The sequence below is a fragment of the Atta cephalotes genome, assembly GCF_000143395.1.
Source record: "Atta cephalotes unplaced genomic scaffold scaffold00010, whole genome shotgun sequence".
In the NCBI taxonomy this organism is placed as follows: Eukaryota; Metazoa; Arthropoda; class Insecta; order Hymenoptera; family Formicidae; genus Atta; species Atta cephalotes.
In genome coordinates, this window is record NW_012130074.1 from 1,718,101 (window position 1) to 1,737,707 (window position 19,607).

The 19,607-nt window shown below is 31.1% G+C and overlaps 4 protein-coding genes across 4 annotated transcripts; 3 read left to right on the forward strand and 1 right to left on the reverse strand.

Moving 5' to 3' along the window:
* Positions 1–5,574: 5,574 nt before the first annotated feature.
* On the forward strand, positions 5,575–9,286 carry LOC105627690 (nucleolar complex protein 2 homolog). The gene is made up of 11 exons (XM_012208969.1): positions 5,575–5,749; positions 5,824–6,047; positions 6,113–6,222; positions 6,294–6,400; positions 6,477–6,631; positions 6,708–6,938; positions 7,024–7,212; positions 7,511–7,630; positions 7,970–8,101; positions 8,180–8,395; positions 8,477–9,286. Exons 1-11 carry the CDS (start codon positions 5,575–5,577, stop codon positions 8,990–8,992), a joined length of 2,175 nt encoding a protein of 724 aa, XP_012064359.1. The 3' UTR covers positions 8,993–9,286.
* A 1,326-nt stretch (positions 9,287–10,612) lies between these two features.
* Positions 10,613–13,967, forward strand: LOC105627691 (probable cleavage and polyadenylation specificity factor subunit 2). Its single transcript, XM_012208970.1, has 10 exons — positions 10,613–10,761; positions 10,853–11,012; positions 11,096–11,447; positions 11,565–11,875; positions 11,962–12,221; positions 12,302–12,487; positions 12,796–13,165; positions 13,321–13,515; positions 13,578–13,715; positions 13,875–13,967. Exons 1-10 carry the CDS (start codon positions 10,613–10,615, stop codon positions 13,965–13,967), a joined length of 2,214 nt encoding a protein of 737 aa, XP_012064360.1.
* A 693-nt stretch (positions 13,968–14,660) lies between these two features.
* LOC105627692 lies at positions 14,661–16,213 on the forward strand. Its single transcript, XM_012208971.1, has one exon. The coding sequence runs from the start codon at positions 14,661–14,663 to the stop codon at positions 15,972–15,974; it is 1,314 nt and encodes a 437-aa protein (XP_012064361.1). The 3' UTR covers positions 15,975–16,213.
* A 350-nt stretch (positions 16,214–16,563) lies between these two features.
* LOC105627693 (NSFL1 cofactor p47) lies at positions 16,564–18,522 on the reverse strand. Its single transcript, XM_012208972.1, has 5 exons — positions 18,421–18,522; positions 17,589–18,021; positions 17,222–17,507; positions 16,907–17,110; positions 16,564–16,807 (listed from the first exon to the last, which is right to left on the reverse strand). Exons 1-5 carry the CDS (start codon positions 18,520–18,522, stop codon positions 16,678–16,680), a joined length of 1,155 nt encoding a protein of 384 aa, XP_012064362.1. The 3' UTR covers positions 16,564–16,677.
* Between the last annotated feature and the right edge of the window lie 1,085 nt (positions 18,523–19,607).

Consider the following 19,607-nt stretch of genomic DNA (forward strand, 5'->3'; position numbering starts at 1 on the left):
ATATATATATATATATATATATATATATATGAGGACATGGAAGTTATGGTCAGAACAAACAGAGATTTGACAGAGAAGTTCCAGACAAGAAAAGGAGTTAGACAGGGCTGTGTCCTGAGTCCACTCCTGTTTAATTTGTATATTGCGGATCTTGACAGAAGTTAAAAAATAGAAATATAGAAGAAGTTGCGGTAGATAGTAGAGATATGGAACTTAGTATATGCAGACGATAGTGCTGTTAGCGAAAAATAGGGCACTGTTAGACATGATAGATACACTAAGATTTTTAAAAGATAGGAAACTAGAACTATGCATTGAAAAAAACAAAGATAGTAGTAGGCATGGGAAGGAAGCAAATGCAAGGGTAGAGAGATTGAGGAAGTAGGCAATGTTTTAAATACTTAGGCTTTACTTTTAATAAAAAAAGTGATTATTATATGATTATGAAAATCATATAATAAAATTGAGCAGAAAAGGGAAGATGGCAGTTAACAAGGTATAAGATTTAGGGGAAAGATTGCAGAAACGATTTTATAAGGAAATGGGTATTGTTTAAATACCAAGTACAAAGTGTTATGAAATATGGAGTAGAGATCTGGGGATGATGGAAGAAATAGGAAATCTGGAAAAAATTATGTTAGATTATGTGACATGGATATTCAATGGATATTCACATAGAGTTTTGCACTCCGAGATATGCGATAATGAGAGAAGTTAGTTATGGACAAATTAAGGATAGAGGAATAAGAGTCATGAGATACGAGAAGAAATTAAAGAAAAGGAGACGACTTACTTCGATCTTGTTAGAAAGAAAAAGAAGATAAATGGAAGGATATATATATATATATATATATATATATGATAAAGAAAAAGAAAGGTTTTACAATAGGAATGAAGTATAAATGCTAGGGAATTAGAGGACGGATGGAAACAAAGGGAGATTAGAGGAGGAAATAATTAGGAGAGAAAGGGATGGGCAAAGACAGTGGGAAGATAATAGAATGAGGAGATTGCAAGGTACAATGAAAGATATAAAGAGTTTGATACTATAGATGTTATCCAATTATTTAAAGAAGAAAAACCTATGTAGGAGAGTGGGCAAAGGCGTGCAAGGTTTAGTAAGACTTAGATGCGGAAATGTGGAGGAAGGAAATAAATATTGACTAGATAGGAATATGGGAATGCGTATTTTGAATAGGGATAGATTGTATGGAACACTATATGGAGGAATGTCCAAAAGTATGCAGTTGATTTTGATGAGAGCTAAAAGAAGATAAGGAGGAAATATGAAAGAAATTTTGGAGCGAAGAATTAAATTCAATTAAATGTAAAGTTTTAGATAAATTAGAGAGAGAGAAAAGAAAAAAGATCAGGAAAAGAAAAATGGAGGAAAAGACAACTAGCAAGATAAAGGATATGGAGTAATATATTTAGGCAGAAGAACAAGTTTGCGTCTAGAAACGTGTGAGATATGGTTAGAAATGTTGTGATATAATATTAGGAATATATATTGTGCTGCGACATATCTATGTACAGTTGTAGCTATAAGTCGTACTATTGTATTGTATTGTATTATGTAGTATAGTATATGCAATGGTCAGGCTGTAATACATAATAATAAGGTAAATATTATAAAATAGAGGAACATATACTGTGATATTCAAAAAAATGAGAATAAGAATATTAAGAAAATCTTTTTTTGTTTTTAAAGCTAGGTACTAGCAGTGTGGAAGGAATGAGTGTGGATAAGGAATTTATGTAAATCAAGTCCCTCTTCTTGGCTATGTAAATGCTGAAGTGTAATAAATTCTATTCTATTCATTTATTCGACATGTTTTCACTCAAAACGAAAGAATCTTACAAAAAACGCGGTGGTCAGCCTGGTAAATCGAATTATTAACTGTTAAAGTTGAAGATTTTAGAAGTTAAGATATCTGTCATCTCGACTCAATATAATGTATACGTTCTGAATTAATTACAAATTAACTACACAAATTCACTGCTTTAAAAACATATTTATTGCTTTAAAAACACAAATTCACTGCTTTACAAATAAAAAGTCACTGCTTTAAACACACAAATTCTTTGCATTAGCAGTGAAGTTTATGTTTTTAAAACAGTAAATTTGTGTTTTTAAAGCAGTGAATTTGTGTAGTTAATGCAGAACGTACACATAGAGCTGTATCGAATTGGAATAATAGATATCTTAATCTCTAAAGTCTCCAACTTAACTCGATTCATGAGGTCGATGTTTTCGCCAGATTTTTTCATTTTGAATGAAAATAACGTCAAATAAGTACATTTTTATAAAGATTTGAGGTGGGAGGAGGGAGGGAAGGGTTATTCTAAATAATTACCGAATTAACTATATAATAAACAGTGTAGCTATTCTAAGAATTATCTAGAATATTCTAGAGTATATCTATTCACTCATCTCTTTTATATATATAGTTTTGCAAAATTAATCAAAAGCATAAAAACTTGTTTATTTCCAAGGAAAAATTTATCTTATTACCTTAAATATTTATCGAAATTAGTAATAATTATTATAGTCTTTTATGTACGTCGCATTTTTATCCGATATGATTTGAAGATAAGTTTTCTGCTCTTAAAACTTGAAGACTATTTGTTAGGCCACAGTATAAGTACATATATACTGTAGTTAGGCTGAGTTTTCACCTAACACTACGACCACGGATTACGGAATAAAAAGAATGTCTCCAACACATCAACGCGATATTAGTTGCGCGCGACACACAATGAGTGTACAGTTTTAATGTTTTCATTTTAAAGATATTCTCTCATTGGATATCACGTCGGGACAGTTTGTCGTGCGCGACAAACATCGCGCTGGTGTACCGAAGTTATAAAAGTGCCATTACATGCAAGCATCGAGCATCGAGCATCTGCGCAGAAGATTATTGCGCAGAATCTGGAGATTTGAATCTCCAGACTCCTGCACAATAATAATAGAAGCTTTCCAGCAGAGACACAAATCGACACAAGAATCATTCCGTCTTTGGTTGCTGACTACGTTCAGCAGAACATAATAGTTTTGTAATTGTTTTATGATTTTCTGCTGAGATAACCATTCCTCTTGATCTAAAAGCATAATCCAATTAGCGCGAAGAAAATTTCCAACAGTTACAAAATAAACGTTTTGCTGAACGTAGTCTTTGTTTCTTACTAATTATTGAACAAGGACAAAATGACTCCTGTGTCAATTTGTCTCTTGCTGGAAAGCTTCCAATCTTTTGCACAGCTTCTTAATACAAAATGGTTAATTATGAGAGGTTATGTTCTGATATACACTGTTATTTTAATATATAATGCTGAAAATTTGTATTTATTTGCATTATATAATGTAAACTACAAGATTCCACTATTAGTGTATCATGTATCCCTAGAGATCCTGTAATGAGAGTTTGGCAAATGTGGACCAAAAATGGCGAATAGAAAGAGATAACAGATATTGCATCTCATATGAACGCATGCGAAAAAGTGTTAGAATATGACAGGCAATACATGACGAAGTATCTGAAGAAACCAATTGAGATGATCAATTGGCCGAATTGTAATTTGTTAATTTTTTTTGTCCGAAATCTCGGAACACTTTTTATTCGGAATCATCTCTAATTTCTTTGACACAGATTTTACTCATATCTGCTTGTAGCTATCTTTCTTTTCTTCGCACTGTACGAAGAATATCGAGTGGACCAAGATGGAGAACCACTCAGAAGTTGTGCCCGCTTTTGTCAAACTCTGATTATAGGATCTTTAGTATACTTAAAGACTTCGATTCTTTCCCTCGAAAATTTTCACAAACTGAAAAGTAATCACTTTTCTACATTAATGCTCATAGTCCGTGTGTGATTAACGACACAACTAAATCTTCCGTCCATTTACAATTAAATTTGACGTAAAGACGAAATAATCTGAATTTTTGGAAGTTTTAAAAAAGTAACTGAGAGAAAGAATCGAAATCCTTGGGTGTACATTAAATTCAATTTTAGTAAAATTATTAAACATATTATTGCTCATGTTCTGACGCTCGACCCTTGATGCTGCCATGTAAAGCCACCTTAGGGCTATTCCACACAACTTGCATAGTCACATAATCATATGCATAAAGAAAATTATCCAATCATATTTCTGTCATAAAGACAAACATAAAATACGATTGGATGATTTCTTTATGCACACGTTTATGCGGCTATGTAAGTTGTGTGGAATGGCTCTTAAGGATGATATTTCATTTGTGCGTTTTCGTACGACAAATTTTTCAAGCCTGTTGATTAATTATGGGATAGAAAAATCGATTCGAGGATCTATCTGCCTATTTTCCACTGAGGATTTAATCCGGATTAGAATGTATTATAAGAATCAACTAACTATAGTCGAGTATTCCCCAGTTACAGTCGAACGACAGGGGAATGCTCGATTAAACTCTTGGTGGAAACTAGGCCTGTGATGTACACATTTGTTGTACGATAAAAACGTACAAATGGAATAGCACCCTAATATCAAACTCGAAGATAAAAATGAGCTCGAAACCATAGACAAATTAAGCTGGTTCTACATTAGTTGCAAACCGATCGCAAGTTGATAGATATAATAATATGAAGAGTTGATTTCAAAATGCACGCTTCAGATTGGCTATCATAACAAACTTGAAATCAGCTTGCAGCTAAAGGGCCATCTACATAAGTCGCAAACGCAGAACGCAGTTCGCAGACACATTTACCACAGCCAATCAATGATATTAATAACAATTTTTCATTGTATGTAGCCCTTAGAACGACTGTTACTAACGCCGATTAACTTACTCGATGATTAACTCAATCAGCAGTGTAGTCAACAGCAAGATATATCGTTCTTAACTTTATCTCTTCATGATATATTTCTATCTCTGCGTTCCTATACTTAAAAGCACAGGCAATAGGCCAGGGAACAGGGAATAACGAATTGTCTAATCAGAGCTCTAGGATATAATATCGAACTTATACACCGAAGCTCTGATTGGATGGCTCGTTATTTATTATTGCCTATGCCTATTGCCTGTGTCTATTGTGTTTAAGCTTTAACTGTAATAAAAGTAATGAAAATAAAGAATTAGCTTTATCTGTGATCCAAGTGCTCTTTGAGTTAATTTGGAGCATGCGACGCGACAAACCTCGTGCCCATTTTTTTCGGGAACCGGCCGCTTGAGTTTGGTCTTCTTCTTTTTACTCCATGCTTTCCACCTAGTCTGTGCTTCCCGCGGGGAATGTGTAGATCTGTGATGTGAAATGATATGAAAGCATGTGGACAAATAAAAAATTGTATTTATAAATATAACATTTTATGGTGTATGTATCAATAATTGAATAAAGTATATCTGGTTATAGTTAAAAGAAACAAAGTATCTATTGCATTAACGAAATAAATAATTTTTTAAATACTTAAATATAAAATGATGAGGTTATAAAAGTGTTAATTATATACTATTTCTCACTCATGTGTTCAATTATATATTCTAAACTCACTCTTTTTTAGATTATTCGAGTCAATCGTAAAAGTTCATTTTTCACCAAAATGAAGGTGAAGAAGGTAAGCCAAAAGCCTCTTAACTTGAGAAAAGATAAACAATCAGTAATTGCTAAGAGAAAGAAACAAAATTTGAGTAAGTTGACCACAGAAGAATTCTTTGAACAAAATTTTGAAACAGATAGCGATATATCTGATGATAGTGAAGAAAATAGAAACATAGGTATGATCTAAAATATTTGGGTTTCTTTCATATATTAAATTATATATTTTATTTTTTATTATCTTTTTACATAGATAATGAAAACACTGAACAGATGGATAGTGACAACAGTGAAGATAACTTGGATCCAACAGAGCACAAAAAATCATTAATAAAACTGAAAGACACTGATCCTGAGTTTTATAAATATCTGAAAGAAAATGACAAAAATCTTCTGGACTTTAAAGTATCAGATGATGAAGATGACGATAATTCTTCAATGAACAGTAATAGACATATTCCCAACGAAAATTTAGTGGTAAATATTCTTTTTATAAACAATTTTAATTATTTTTTTATATTTATTTTCAAGTAATATTATAGGTTGCTAGTGATGATAGCGATTTTCAACCGGAAGAAACTGAAGGTGATTCTAAAAAGAAAATCACTAAACAGTTATTGAAGAATTGGCAACAAGAAATACAAACAGATAAGTAAGTTATTACTGAATTATTTTTTGTTGAATTAATAGCAAAATAATAACTGCATTATGTTTAATTTGTAGATCAATAACCACTATTAAATGTGCTGTAGAAGCCTTTCATGCAGCTTTGGATAGTGTTGTTGTAGTACCTGATAAGACTACAGAATATAAAGTAGAAGGAAGTGCTAGTAAGTTCCAACTTCTATTATCAAACTGTTTACTATTTTTTAATTAATCTATTAAAATCTATTTGATAAATTTTAGTATTCAATGGTGTAATACAACTATGTATAATGTATCTACCTGATGCATTTAAACATTTTTTGAAGCTGGATCAAGAATCACAAGAAGCACATAAATCTAAAAGATTTGGGAAAATACGATGGATCTTAAAATTATACTTGTCTGATTTAATTAAAGTATGTATCTGTTAAATATTTAATTATTTAATTTAATTTAAACACATAACACTAATATAATATATCATTTTCACAGTTATTACAAAGTGTAGCGTCACCCAGTATTCTTACAGTACTTCTAAAGCACCTACGCCAAATGTTGCTTTATACTCGCTCGTTTTCATCTTTAATTAAACCATTGTTAAGGATTTTGATAAAGTTTTGGTCATCTGCAGAAGAAACTATTCGAGTTACAGCTTTCTTAAATATACTACATATTGCAACACATACAATTAACAAAGAATCTGTAATAGAGAAACTATTAAAGGTGAGATCCATATGTTATGATAAAAAAAATATTTATGGATATTGTTTATATCACAATTGTATTATTAAAAAATTTTCTCTTTTAGACCATGTATGTAAAATATGTTCAGAATACAAAATTTGTTTCACCTAATACGTTACCAGGAATAAATTTTATGAAACATTCTTTAGTTGAAATTTATCTACTCGATCATGATGTTTCATACAATCATGCCTTTTTATATATCAGGCAATTAGCAATTAATTTAAGAAACGCCATAACATTAAAGAAACAGGTAATTTTCTTGAGGCTTTCATGGGTGCTTTCTATATAAAGATTATGTGTTTGCAGGTTTTCTCCGTGTCCAGATCCATACTTGGAATACCAACGTTTCATGAACCTTGTAGTGCGATAGTATCCTCGCCCTGATGAGTGGACTTCAAGGTTCACGAAATATTGGCATTCTAAGAATGGATCTGAACACGAAGAAAACCTGCGAAACACATAATCTTTAGATATAGAAATAGGTAATTTTTAAAAAGATCATTTGTATCTTTCATAATATCTATTCCAGGATCAAAATTTTTTTCCAGGAAAACTTTCAAGCTGTATATAATTGGCAGTATATAAATTCTTTGCGTTTTTGGACAGAATTGATAATTAAATCGAAAGAGAAATCGATGTTACGATCACTATTATATCCATTAGTTCAGGTATTAGTTAATTTATGTCTATTTCTATGTAGATTAATGTTAATAATCTTGGTTTAATTATTTATTTTTTAACCTTTTCTAATTTTTAGAACTAGAAAAAGATAAAAAGTAAAAGTTAAAATTAAAATTCTACAGGTAGAAATGGACATTAAACAAGCAAATTATATATATATATATATATATAATAAAAATACAAAGTGCCAAAGGTTTGTGGGTTATCATCGTGTCTTGATCTATTGTTAATTACAATTATGACAGTGCGATAACCGGCCAACTCTTTGGCATCTCTGTGAAAACTTAAAAAATATAAAAACTATGTTAAATTTTATTTATTAACAGATTATTATTGGAACAATAAAAGTAATTCCAACGGCACAATACTATCCATTGCGATTTCACTGCATAGAAATGTTAATAATCATTTCTAAGAAAACAGGAACATTTATACCTATTTTACCATTTCTTCTCGAGGTATCAATTATTTTTTATTCTTAAACATTTGTAATTTTAGAATAATGCAAATATTTTATGTCAAATTTTTCTGTTTAGATACTGGATTCTTACGACTTTAATAAAAGGCATAAAACAGTTACAATGAAACCTATACCACTTATTTGCATATTAAGAATGTCAAAATCGCAATTAGTAGAGAATGGTTTCAAGGATAGTATTATTGAAACCGTTTACCGATTTATATTAGAAAATGCAGCAAACGATAGTTATAAGATATATTTTCCGGATGTATACATACCTTGTATAATACAGGTATTTAAAAAAAAATTAAAACGGAAACTGTTAATTTTTATTAGATTTATCATAAATAAATTGAATTGATATATTTTGTAGTTAAAAGCGTTTCTGAAGAAATGCCATGTAGCAGCTTATTGCAAGAAGATAAAACAGCTTCTAAATATGATTGAGGAAAATAGAAAATGTATTGAAGCTGAGCGTATTAAAATAACGATAGATTTGAAGAATACGGCAGAGATCACAAATTGGGAAAATAAAATGAAAACAGATGGCACAGAAATATCCAAATTCTATACTTCTTGGATTGAAATTCATAAATCTCAGATGCTTAAACTTCTTACAAAGAACGAAGAGATACTCAATGTACCGATAAAAACACTGAAGAAGCAGAAACTGGACGAGCAAAATGCAGAGGATAGTGAAGAAGAGAGCGAGTTTGAGCTTCGGTTAAAGGGTACGGAATCCGAAGCAGAAACGAAAAAATCATTAAATAAGATGAAAAAGCATAAGAAAAACAAAAAACAGAAAATAGCCAACAATATCGAGGATGAAAATTTGTTGAAAGAAGATACAGATATTGTACAAGATATAAATATCAATGATTGGGATTAACAAGAACAAAATAGAATTAATGATCATATAAGATGAATAATATAACATGTATTTTATATTCGGAAATGCATTACAATAAAACCCAATAATAAAAAAGATTAAAATAGATTTAATTTTTTGTTTATTCAATTGGATTTGATTAGATTCAACTGGATTTAATTGAATCAAAAATTACATTTCCTATTCAGAATTTTGAATTGAGCAGTATTCATAATGCATAAAAAGAAAAACTGATATTATTTTTAGATTGAAAAGCATAGAAATGTGATTTGTGTGCCTACAAATAAATAAAAATACATTCGGATTAAAAAAAATTTATTTTTAAAAAGAATTAATAAGGATTTATTTTATTCGTGAATGCATATTTCTGAAAATCTAAATCTATTTCAATCCATTTTCGTTTACTGGGAAATAAAATAAATCTTTGTCTTATCCTTACTTTGATATACTATAATTACTGAATTAATAATCTATATTCTGTAAAAAATTATATGAATACATCAAATATATTAAATAAATTTTTAACATTAATAAATATATGTATTAAAAATTTTAATTTTTAACATTAATAAATATATGTATTAAAAATTTTAATTTCAACAACTAAAAAAAATAAAACATGTTTATATATAAGAAAAAAATTACTAATATAAAATAATGTTAATCGTAATGAAAAGTACAAAAAAATATGATTATAAAAATATAAAATCTATTGTCTAAACATTTCAGAAAAAATAAAAGTATAAAATCTATTACCTAAATATTTTAGAGTTATAGCACTTGGTAAAACAAATTATTTTGATAATAATTTGTAACAAGATTTAAATTGTTTATACAGCGATATAATATATATATATATATATATATATTATACAACTTATACAATTTATATACAATTTATATTCGTTTACAATTTATACTTTACATTCAAAATACAAAATTCACATGATTTAAAATTCTTTTTAAATTCTGTTTCTTTTTGCACACTTTCTGTCATTCTTCTATCAATTTCTAATGTTCTATCGATGTTTCTATTGATTTTTTATTGTTCTTCATAAAAGATATTACGATTTATATGTAGTTTATATAATATGTAATTAAAAAATCTAAGCGCCACCTAGATGAATATACTCAAAATAAACTACCGCGCAGCCTGATATTTTATATGATGGAAGTTTGCTATCATTTGCTATGCATCGGGACTTTAATTAGGTATCTGTATGATTGTTACAGGGTATGGTCAACGCGATGTTGCAAACGCTTTTTAATTGGTCAGTTTGTAAAATTCTTTCTTCTAATTGGTCTATCAAACGCTTCAAAGCATTTGTAACGAGACTTTGATCACAACCACAGATACAAACCGTATTGTCTTTTGTTTTCTAATATTATTGCCCTAAATTTTTAATAAATAGTTCAAATTTAATACAGATGTAATGCAAGTCTGAGTTTAGTATAAATTCATTATATTCGGCAAAATACAAGTCATGTTTTTTAGGTTAGGATGATAGAAGTTTGAAGGAACAATTGAAAACAATCTTGAAACAACGACCGATACTTGACATATTTCTGATACCGTTTGAGATTTGCATTTGTGATATACTATTAAAAAAAATACAAAAAATGACATCTATTATAAAACTTCACGCTATCTCTGGAGCAATGAACGAATCTCCGCCTTGCTACATATTGCAAGTAGATGAATTGAGGATACTATTAGATTGTGGCTGGGATGAAAACTTCGATCAAGATTTCATAAAAGAATTGAAGAGGTGCACTGTTCATGAAAAAAATTGTTATTGTAACAAAAAATATTTTATTTAATTTTCATATATTTATTCCTTTTATTTTTTATGTTTCTAGACATGTACATCAAATAGATGCAGTATTACTTTCATATCCAGACCCATTGCATTTAGGTGCATTACCATACCTGGTAGGTAAATGTGGCTTGAATTGTCCAATATATGCTACCATACCTGTCTATAAAATGGGTCAAATGTTTATGTATGATATATATCAGGTATGTTCTTTTAATACTCAGAAATATAAAAAATGTATATTAGATCAATACTAATATTTTAGTTATTTATATTGATTTTTCAGTCTCGTCATAATATGGAAGATTTTGATCTATTTACTTTAGACGACGTTGATGCTGCATTTGATAAAATTGTACAGCTAAAATATAATCAAAGTATATCAATGAAAGGTAAAGGTTATGGTGTTACATTAACACCTTTACCAGCAGGACACATGATTGGTGGGACAATTTGGAAGATCGTGAAAGTTGGGGAAGAGGATATAATATATGCTGTAGATTTTAATCATAAAAAGGAACGCCACTTGAATGGCTGTGAATTGGAAAGATTGCAAAGGCCATCATTATTGATAACAGATGCATTCAATGCCACATATCAGCAAGCTAGACGAAGAACAAGGGATGAGAAATTGATGAGTAAATTTCATATTTTTTATTTCTTATTTTTTCTAAAATTGTAAATTAAATAGATAAATGTAGAAGATGTGTTTTTAACAGATATATATATTTTTCATTTGCATTTGTGTTATTTAGCTAATATTTTGCAAACATTACGAGGCGGTGGAAATGTACTAGTTAGTGTAGATACAGCTGGTCGTGTATTGGAGTTGGCACATATGTTAGATCAGCTGTGGCGTAATAAGGAATCTGGATTACTTGCCTATTCATTAGCTCTTCTCAACAATGTGAGCTACAATGTTGTAGAATTCGCAAAATCGCAAATTGAATGGATGAGTGATAAATTAATGAGAAGTTTTGAAGGTGCACGTAACAACCCATTTCAATTTAAACATTTGCAACTTTGTCATAGTATGGCTGAATTGAATCAAGTCCCAAGTCCAAAGGTAAATAAAATAATTCTATAATTCTAAAATTTCTATTATTCTTAGATTGTTTGATTTAAAAATTAATTTCAAATTATTATATTTAGGTAGTTCTTGCAAGCACTCCTGATATGGAATGTGGATTTTCCCGAGAATTATTTCTTCAATGGTGCTCTAATCCACAAAACAGTATTATATTAACGAGCAGAACATCTCCTGGTACACTTGCTAGAGACTTAGTAGAGAAAGGAGGTAATCGAAATATTACACTAGAAGTAAAGAGACGAGTGAAACTCGAAGGTATTGAATTGGAAGAATATCAAAAAAGAGAAAAGTTGAAGCAGGAACAGCTGAAACAAGAACAAATGTTTGTATAATGTATATTCATCTATCATTAAGTTATAATTTACATGTTACTAATTATACTTGTAACATATGTTTTATTAGGGAAACTGCAGATGTGAGTTCTGAATCTGAAGATGAAATAGAAGTTGGTGGTAGCAGGGGAAAGCATGATTTATTAGTGAAGCAAGAAAGTAAACCTGGCTTTTTTAAACAAAGTAAAAAGCAACATCCCATGTTTCCATTTGTAGAAGAAAAGATTAAAATAGATGAATATGGAGAAATTATAAAGTAAAGATATTTTTATACACCACAAAATCTATTTAAATAAATACAATAAAAATATCTAATAAGAGTAATTCTACTATTATACAAGTCTCTTTCGAAAGTCTATACAATGTGTATATATAAAATATTTTATATATATATGTACGTATATGTATATACGTATATATTAAAACAATTATCTGCATCTATGTATTTGTATTTTAACAATAATCTATTGCTTGTTTATTTGTTCATTTTTACGAATAAATATGTACTTAATTATAAACTGTAATTAAACTTTTATTCTACTTTATTATCTCTTATTATTACAGACCGGAAGATTATAAAATAGCAGAAACTGTACCTGAAGTAGAAGATAATAAGGAGAATGTAGAAATGAAGCAGGATGAATTCAATTATCATCCAGAAGTAGCAGTGGATATTCCGACAAAATGTGTACAAGTTTCACGTATGATGACCGTTAATGCAGCAGTAACATATATAGATTTTGAAGGTAGATCCGACGGAGAATCTCTACAGAAAATTTTGGCGCAACTAAGACCGAGAAGAGTTGTCTTAGTTAGAGGTTCGCCTAAAGACACAGAGATACTAGCGCAGCAAGCGCAAAGTACCGGTGCAAGAGTATTTATTCCAGGCAGAGGAGAGACACTAGATGCCACAACAGAAACACATATTTATCAAGTAATTATCTTTTCTCTTTTTTTTTCAATTATTATTTCTATTAATATTAAATGACATGATTCTAATTTTTTCTTCTTATTTTGTTTTTTAATTTGAATTAATTAGAAAATGTCGATATGTCATATGTGTTATGTGAAATGTATTTTTCATTATAGGTACGTTTGACTGATGCTCTAGTGAGCGGATTGAATTTCTCGAAGGGTAAGGGCGACTCTGAAGTGGCATGGATAGATGCTATGATAACGGCACGTGATCAAGTTTGTCGAGATGCCATTGCCGATACTGAATCTGAGAATGCAATTGATGAAAGTGACAAAATACTGACTTTGGAACCTTTGCCATTAAATGAAGTGAGATATATAGTTGAGAAAATGTAAAAATTTAATTTACATCATAAATTGTACTTTTACAGGTTCCTGGTCATCAAACAACGTTCATAAATGAATTGAAATTATCCGATTTTAAACAGGTTTTGAACAAAAGTAACATTCCATCAGAATTTAGTGGAGGAGTACTATGGTGTTGTAATAATACTATCGCCGTCAGAAGGGTTTGTTTTGTTTGTAATCAGTAAAAATTATTTTATTCATATTGCATATATACACATTTTGCACTTTTATTCAAAAATATATTTGAAAATATATTTATAAAAGTATAATTACTTTAAAAAATATTGTAATTAAATAAGTAATTATTGTGTTTATTTTAGCATGAGGCTGGAAAGGTAATATTGGAAGGTTGCATTTCCGAGGATTATTATAAAGTGCGAGAGTTATTATATGAGCAGTATGCAATTGTATAAAGTATACACATACATGTAAAAAAATTGTATTTATATAATAATTATAAGAATTTTCATGTCTTATTGATTTTTCCTTACATTTTCCTGCTTTTTTGCACTTCGTAAGAAAAATTTAGAACAATTTTTATAATTGGCGCTTTTCCGGAAAAGTTCTTAGGACTCTAAAAATTCACTATCCAACAGCCAATCAGAACAATGAATTTACGCGCACAATTCACTATGATGCACACAGCACACAGTGATGATAATGCATGTAATGCATGTGCATGTTACATTTTTTAACGTTGTGTACTACAATTTAAGCAAATCATTAAAAGATTATACAAAAAAAATTTATCTGAAATATCGTAATAATCTCGATTCATATTGAAGACGTGACGTTTCAAAGAAAGAAATCAAAAAAGTTGATCTCGAATAATGAGCAATTTATGGTTATGAGACGCTCACTAGCGAGGAATAATAATTTCAGCTAAAATAATGAGATACAAACAGAGAGTAAGAAATACTCATAATTGTGTGCATGTAATAATAGTTACAAATATATGAGGTTAGGTGACATATATCTGTTTTTTTTTCTTTTAGAATGATCTTTGGATATGATTTCAGAATGATTATGAAATGCAGTACGTAAAAAATTTATCTTAGTCTTGAGAAACAACGTTATATAAGATTAAGAATATAACCATCGACAATATGAGAAAATATTACCAAGCTGCTTTAGCTGTTACAGCAGTAGTAAGCCTCATATCTCTGCTCATCTATAGACATGAATATAACAAGTTGAGGTATGTCTTAGAAGTTTTTAATTATTTCGGGAAACCTGGGCCAAGAACAGCAGATGCAGGTTGTACGAACTTTAATACAACTTTCACCATATTCAATACAAAATTCGATGAACCGATTCCTTCTTGGCAACGCCTAGAGGATGATTTGTATATATATTCTGCATACAGCATCAATGACAAGGAAATACGGGTAGTTGGACTTGGGACCATAAACAGTGTCTCAAATATGCAATGCCTTGTCTTCTTTGAAAATGAGAGTAAACCTATACTGGGGAGTTTTAGATTTATTCCCATTGGCAATGCAATTACTTTAAGTTTAGGAGAAAATTCAAGATATGGAGGATATCATTTTGTTTGTACATACATTAGTGATGAAACCCCCACTGGAATAACATTTGTTACAAAGTCTAACAAATATCTTAATTATGCACCTATTTTTCCCATAAAAATACAGCCACGGAGCTTAAGCCACAGTAGGATAGGAGTGTGTTTGACACAATCATCAATGAAACCAACAAAATCAATAGATATGATAGGTTTCATCAGCTTCCATGCATTGATCGGTATGGATAATTTCATCATATATGATTCTGGAATTTCAAATGAATTTAATAGTAGATTAAAAGAAATGGCAAACGATCCAACTTCTTTTTGGAAATTTACATATACCGTTATACCATGGAACTTCCCTTTCATGGAGATTGATCAAAATATCATAAGAGAAATCATTGAAACAGATTGTTTATATCGTACATACAACAAAGTTGCTTATGTTATTGCTCTCTCATGGAACGAGTATGTAAACTTAAAGTACCATCATGCAATGATCGATTTGTTGGCAGATTTCAAACAAACTAAATTAATAGCCGATCGCTACAAGCTCAAAACTATGACTTTTTGTACGCAGCAAGTTGACAATAAACAATATGCCAATTCTACACTGACAGTATTGAAGAAAACTAGAACTGATATAAACGCTCTGAAAAATCGTTCTATTTACATACACAAGCCATATGTATCATTGCAGAATTCTCATGTGTATGTAAAAGAGATAGGAAATGATTTGGTTGCTGTGAATCAATACATGTATTGTGATAATTATAAAGAGAATCAAGAAGTAGAAGATGTCACAATTTTGAGATTTGCCCAAGATATACAAAACTCGTCAATCCTTAGAAAATATCTTGGACTTTACAAGCTGCTTGATGCGGATATAAAGTGATATGGAATTTTATGTGACTAATATTAAATTAATATTTGCACAAGCTTGGATAGTGCTCCACTTGCATACTATTTCATTCATACATATATAGATATTTCATAATTATATGCCGTCTTTCATATTAGGTGCCTTAATCATCATAGTTATACAACTAGTCATAACATTATCAGCTATTTTAATATTTTGTACACATTTCAAGTTTTAAACTTAAGCTGTAATAAAGCATTCCTACTTGTTACTTCCAACTGTTCCACATCTTTGTATTTTTTATGTTGTAACATAATTATAGCAGCCCAGACAACAAAAATCCAAAATACAAGATGTCTTATGTAACATTTTTGCAAAAATTGTCTAAAAGACGTCTCCATCTTGAACTTTGCGTTACATGGGAGCGAATGTATCGACAACATACATTAAAACAATTCTATTAGATATAAAAATTTTAATTAATGCTTATTGGAAATTAAATTAAAAAAACTTAGCTAATCTAGTTTTTAGACTTTTATAGTAATTTTAAATATTGTTGAATTTAAAATTAATATACGCAATCATAGGAACTAGGTGATATACGATAAAAGAAAAGAGAACATATAAAAAAAAGGTTCTATATTCCTAATAAAAATACATAGAAATTTTATTTTTAAGCGATTTAACATATATTTGGTATCTAATCGTTACATCAATCTAAGAATTTAAAAAAAGTTTATTTCAGTCGTTGCATTATAGCCGAATTTTGTAAACCAGCTTCTTCAATAGTTTTATCTTCCGCAAGTTCCTTTGTTGGATATACGGTTAATAAACTGAAATCCCTTAAAGCATACTGAGGTCTCATACTGGTATTATACGTTAAGAAAAACTCTTTTCTTTCAATCTTTCGACTAACTTAGAAAAGTTGTAAGCACAATTAAAAACATTTTAAAATTAAAGGATACGTTATTACATATCGTCTAAGATCAGCGACTGTATGCGATAGGTTGAATTGAGCCTTTACAATACTGCCGTCTGCAAGACGGATTTGTAATGTTGTAGTTGGCTTTGAAGTATCTAGATCCAGTTCTTTTTTCGCTTGCGCTTCATTGGCTGCTTGATCAGCAGGATCTGTTGGAACCGTCATGCCCACAGTAGCTGGTGATGGACTAAAATATTTGTTATTTACAGAAATAGAATTTAAGAAATACAGAAATCAAATTCGAGATCAATTACAGGATCTGATTCCTAATAATAATAAAATAAATCTTTAGCCGTACCTTCCTAACATGTGCCCCTTTCCAGAGAAGGCTTTCACTTTGGTTTTCGGTGGAACATAAGTCTCATGACGATGATCCTCCATATCGAGTCGAACTTCTGCACCTTGTACCTGCTGACGAATCTCTGCTGGGATCTCACCTCGTTTAATGGCATCTAGAAAGCCTCTGTTTTCAGCTTCCTCGTACGATCGTATCTCACTATCATTTATTGTAAATCCATCTTTCCACAGTTTTAATATAATAAGACCGCTTGAAGATTGTTGATCTACGTTTGCTCCCATTACCACTATTATTACATACAAATTGTAATAAACATTTGTTTACCAATTTTGCGTCAATCTTTTGCAAAATAAACACTTGAAAATACCTTCGCTATCCGAGCTAGTTTGACCTAATTTATATCCCGTGCCTATGAACGTATTCGGCCTTTGTTGACCTCCTAGTTTTGGGGGATCTGCAGCGATAGATTGCTCTTGACATGATTTGAATATGTCGCTGACAATATCTTTCTTCTTCTTTCCTGGTCCTAGAACTTGCTGTCCACTGTGTTCAGAACCGCCTGCGTAAAATGCCTGACCCTCTTCCTCTTCAGAACTGCTGTCACTACTCTGAAGATCGTTTAATGTTCCAAATCTGGGCTTGGATTTGGTACCCTTCGACTCCGTCGAGTCAGATTTCGTTTGCTTATCCGACATTGCGCCCTTATTATCTTCTGATCCTTCCGCTTGCTGCGTTATATCGATAGTCTCGGACACTAGTTCAGCTGGCTCATCATTTTCATAGAAACTCGTCAAGGCAACCTACAAAGAAACTACGTGCCAATGCGTGTGATAAGATTGTCGAAGAAAATTTCGACAATCTCATTACACGAAGAAACCTTACAGTGGTACGACGGGTCAAGCTTCGACAAACTTGTAATCTTATATCCCGCCGATAATGGTTACCGTCGTCACGAACTTATCGTGAGATATATAGGAGCTACGTGAGAGCTAAACGAAAGCGAATGCGTCAGGGTACGACGCGAGTGTAAACGTCAGGGAAGACGACAACGGCCGAGCCGCCGGGCAAACGATAAGAGCATTATAACGGATGCGACAACAGGTTATAAAACTGGTGCCGAGATTATTGCGGAGCGCGTCGCGTACGAACGAGAGAAAAGCCTCGGTCCCCGATGCGTTTCGTAAAATGTGCTGTCTCACCTCGAGCTGCCAAGCGGATGACTCAAGGTAAAATAGCGCTCTCTCGGCGTCAACACCAGTTACATCCGCGAATTGCGAGACCAACTCGTCGCGGCTCGCCATTCTCTGCAAATGTTAAAAAACTCACGATGTCTATTCACCGCTTTCTCTCTTTCTCTCTCTCTCTTTTTCTTTTCGCTCCTTGCGATCCCGATCGCGACGAATCCACCCTGCGTGGCCGATTCTATATAAGCTAACGCACCTTTCACTCTATATTCTACGTCAATTTTCTCGATCTATCCGCCTGTCATTAGTGTCCATTCCCATTTTCCCCTCATAATTAGTTCCGCGCGGAATTGAACCGGATGTGAGTAGGTAGAGGAAGTCCGTTCAAACGACGTTTCCGCATGAAGCGCGCTCCCGCCCGCATTTTGGAAACTGGTTTGTATCCATGGGTGGCGACTCCAGTATAGTTGGTATGGAGTACTCCATACACTGAATGATTCTATGTATGGAATTCCATACATTGAATTTCATATCTGTATGATATTTAGTCGGGGAGAAATTTAGAAATTAGAAATTGTAATTTAGAAATTACAAACATACGAAAAATGCCACTGCATTGCTTGAAGGATGTAATGCAATTTTTACGTGACAATCTCGAGATCAGAGATCTTGTATCAGAATATGTAAAATTTATTCGTTCTTTTAACGATTCCTTCAACTTGTTCGAATGAAAGATCATTTTCTTATAATATTTAAGACATTTAAAAAATTATCTTCGATCAACAATGAAATAAAAATGTAAATCGTATTGCACATTTATCATTGTACATTTATCGAAAAATAGCCGATAAGTTAAATATAGAAGAGCTCATTAATAATTTTATTTAAAAAAAATAAAATTAGAGCGGCTATTTTTGCCATGTAGAAAAGATATGTATAAGGAAATATATTTATCCCCCCCACCTTTCTCTTCTCTCCCTCAATCTATCCTCGGGAGCTCTATACACTGAAAAATTTTACTTCGCCACCCCTGTTTGTATCAATGCGATCAGTATATGAATGATTGAATAAATTCAAGGTTGGGAAGTAACGCATTACTTAATTGTAACGTCATTATCATTTACTCTTATTTTTTTTCAGTAATAAATGGGTATAAACAATTAACATTACATTTTTTAATTGGTAACGTTAATATGATAACG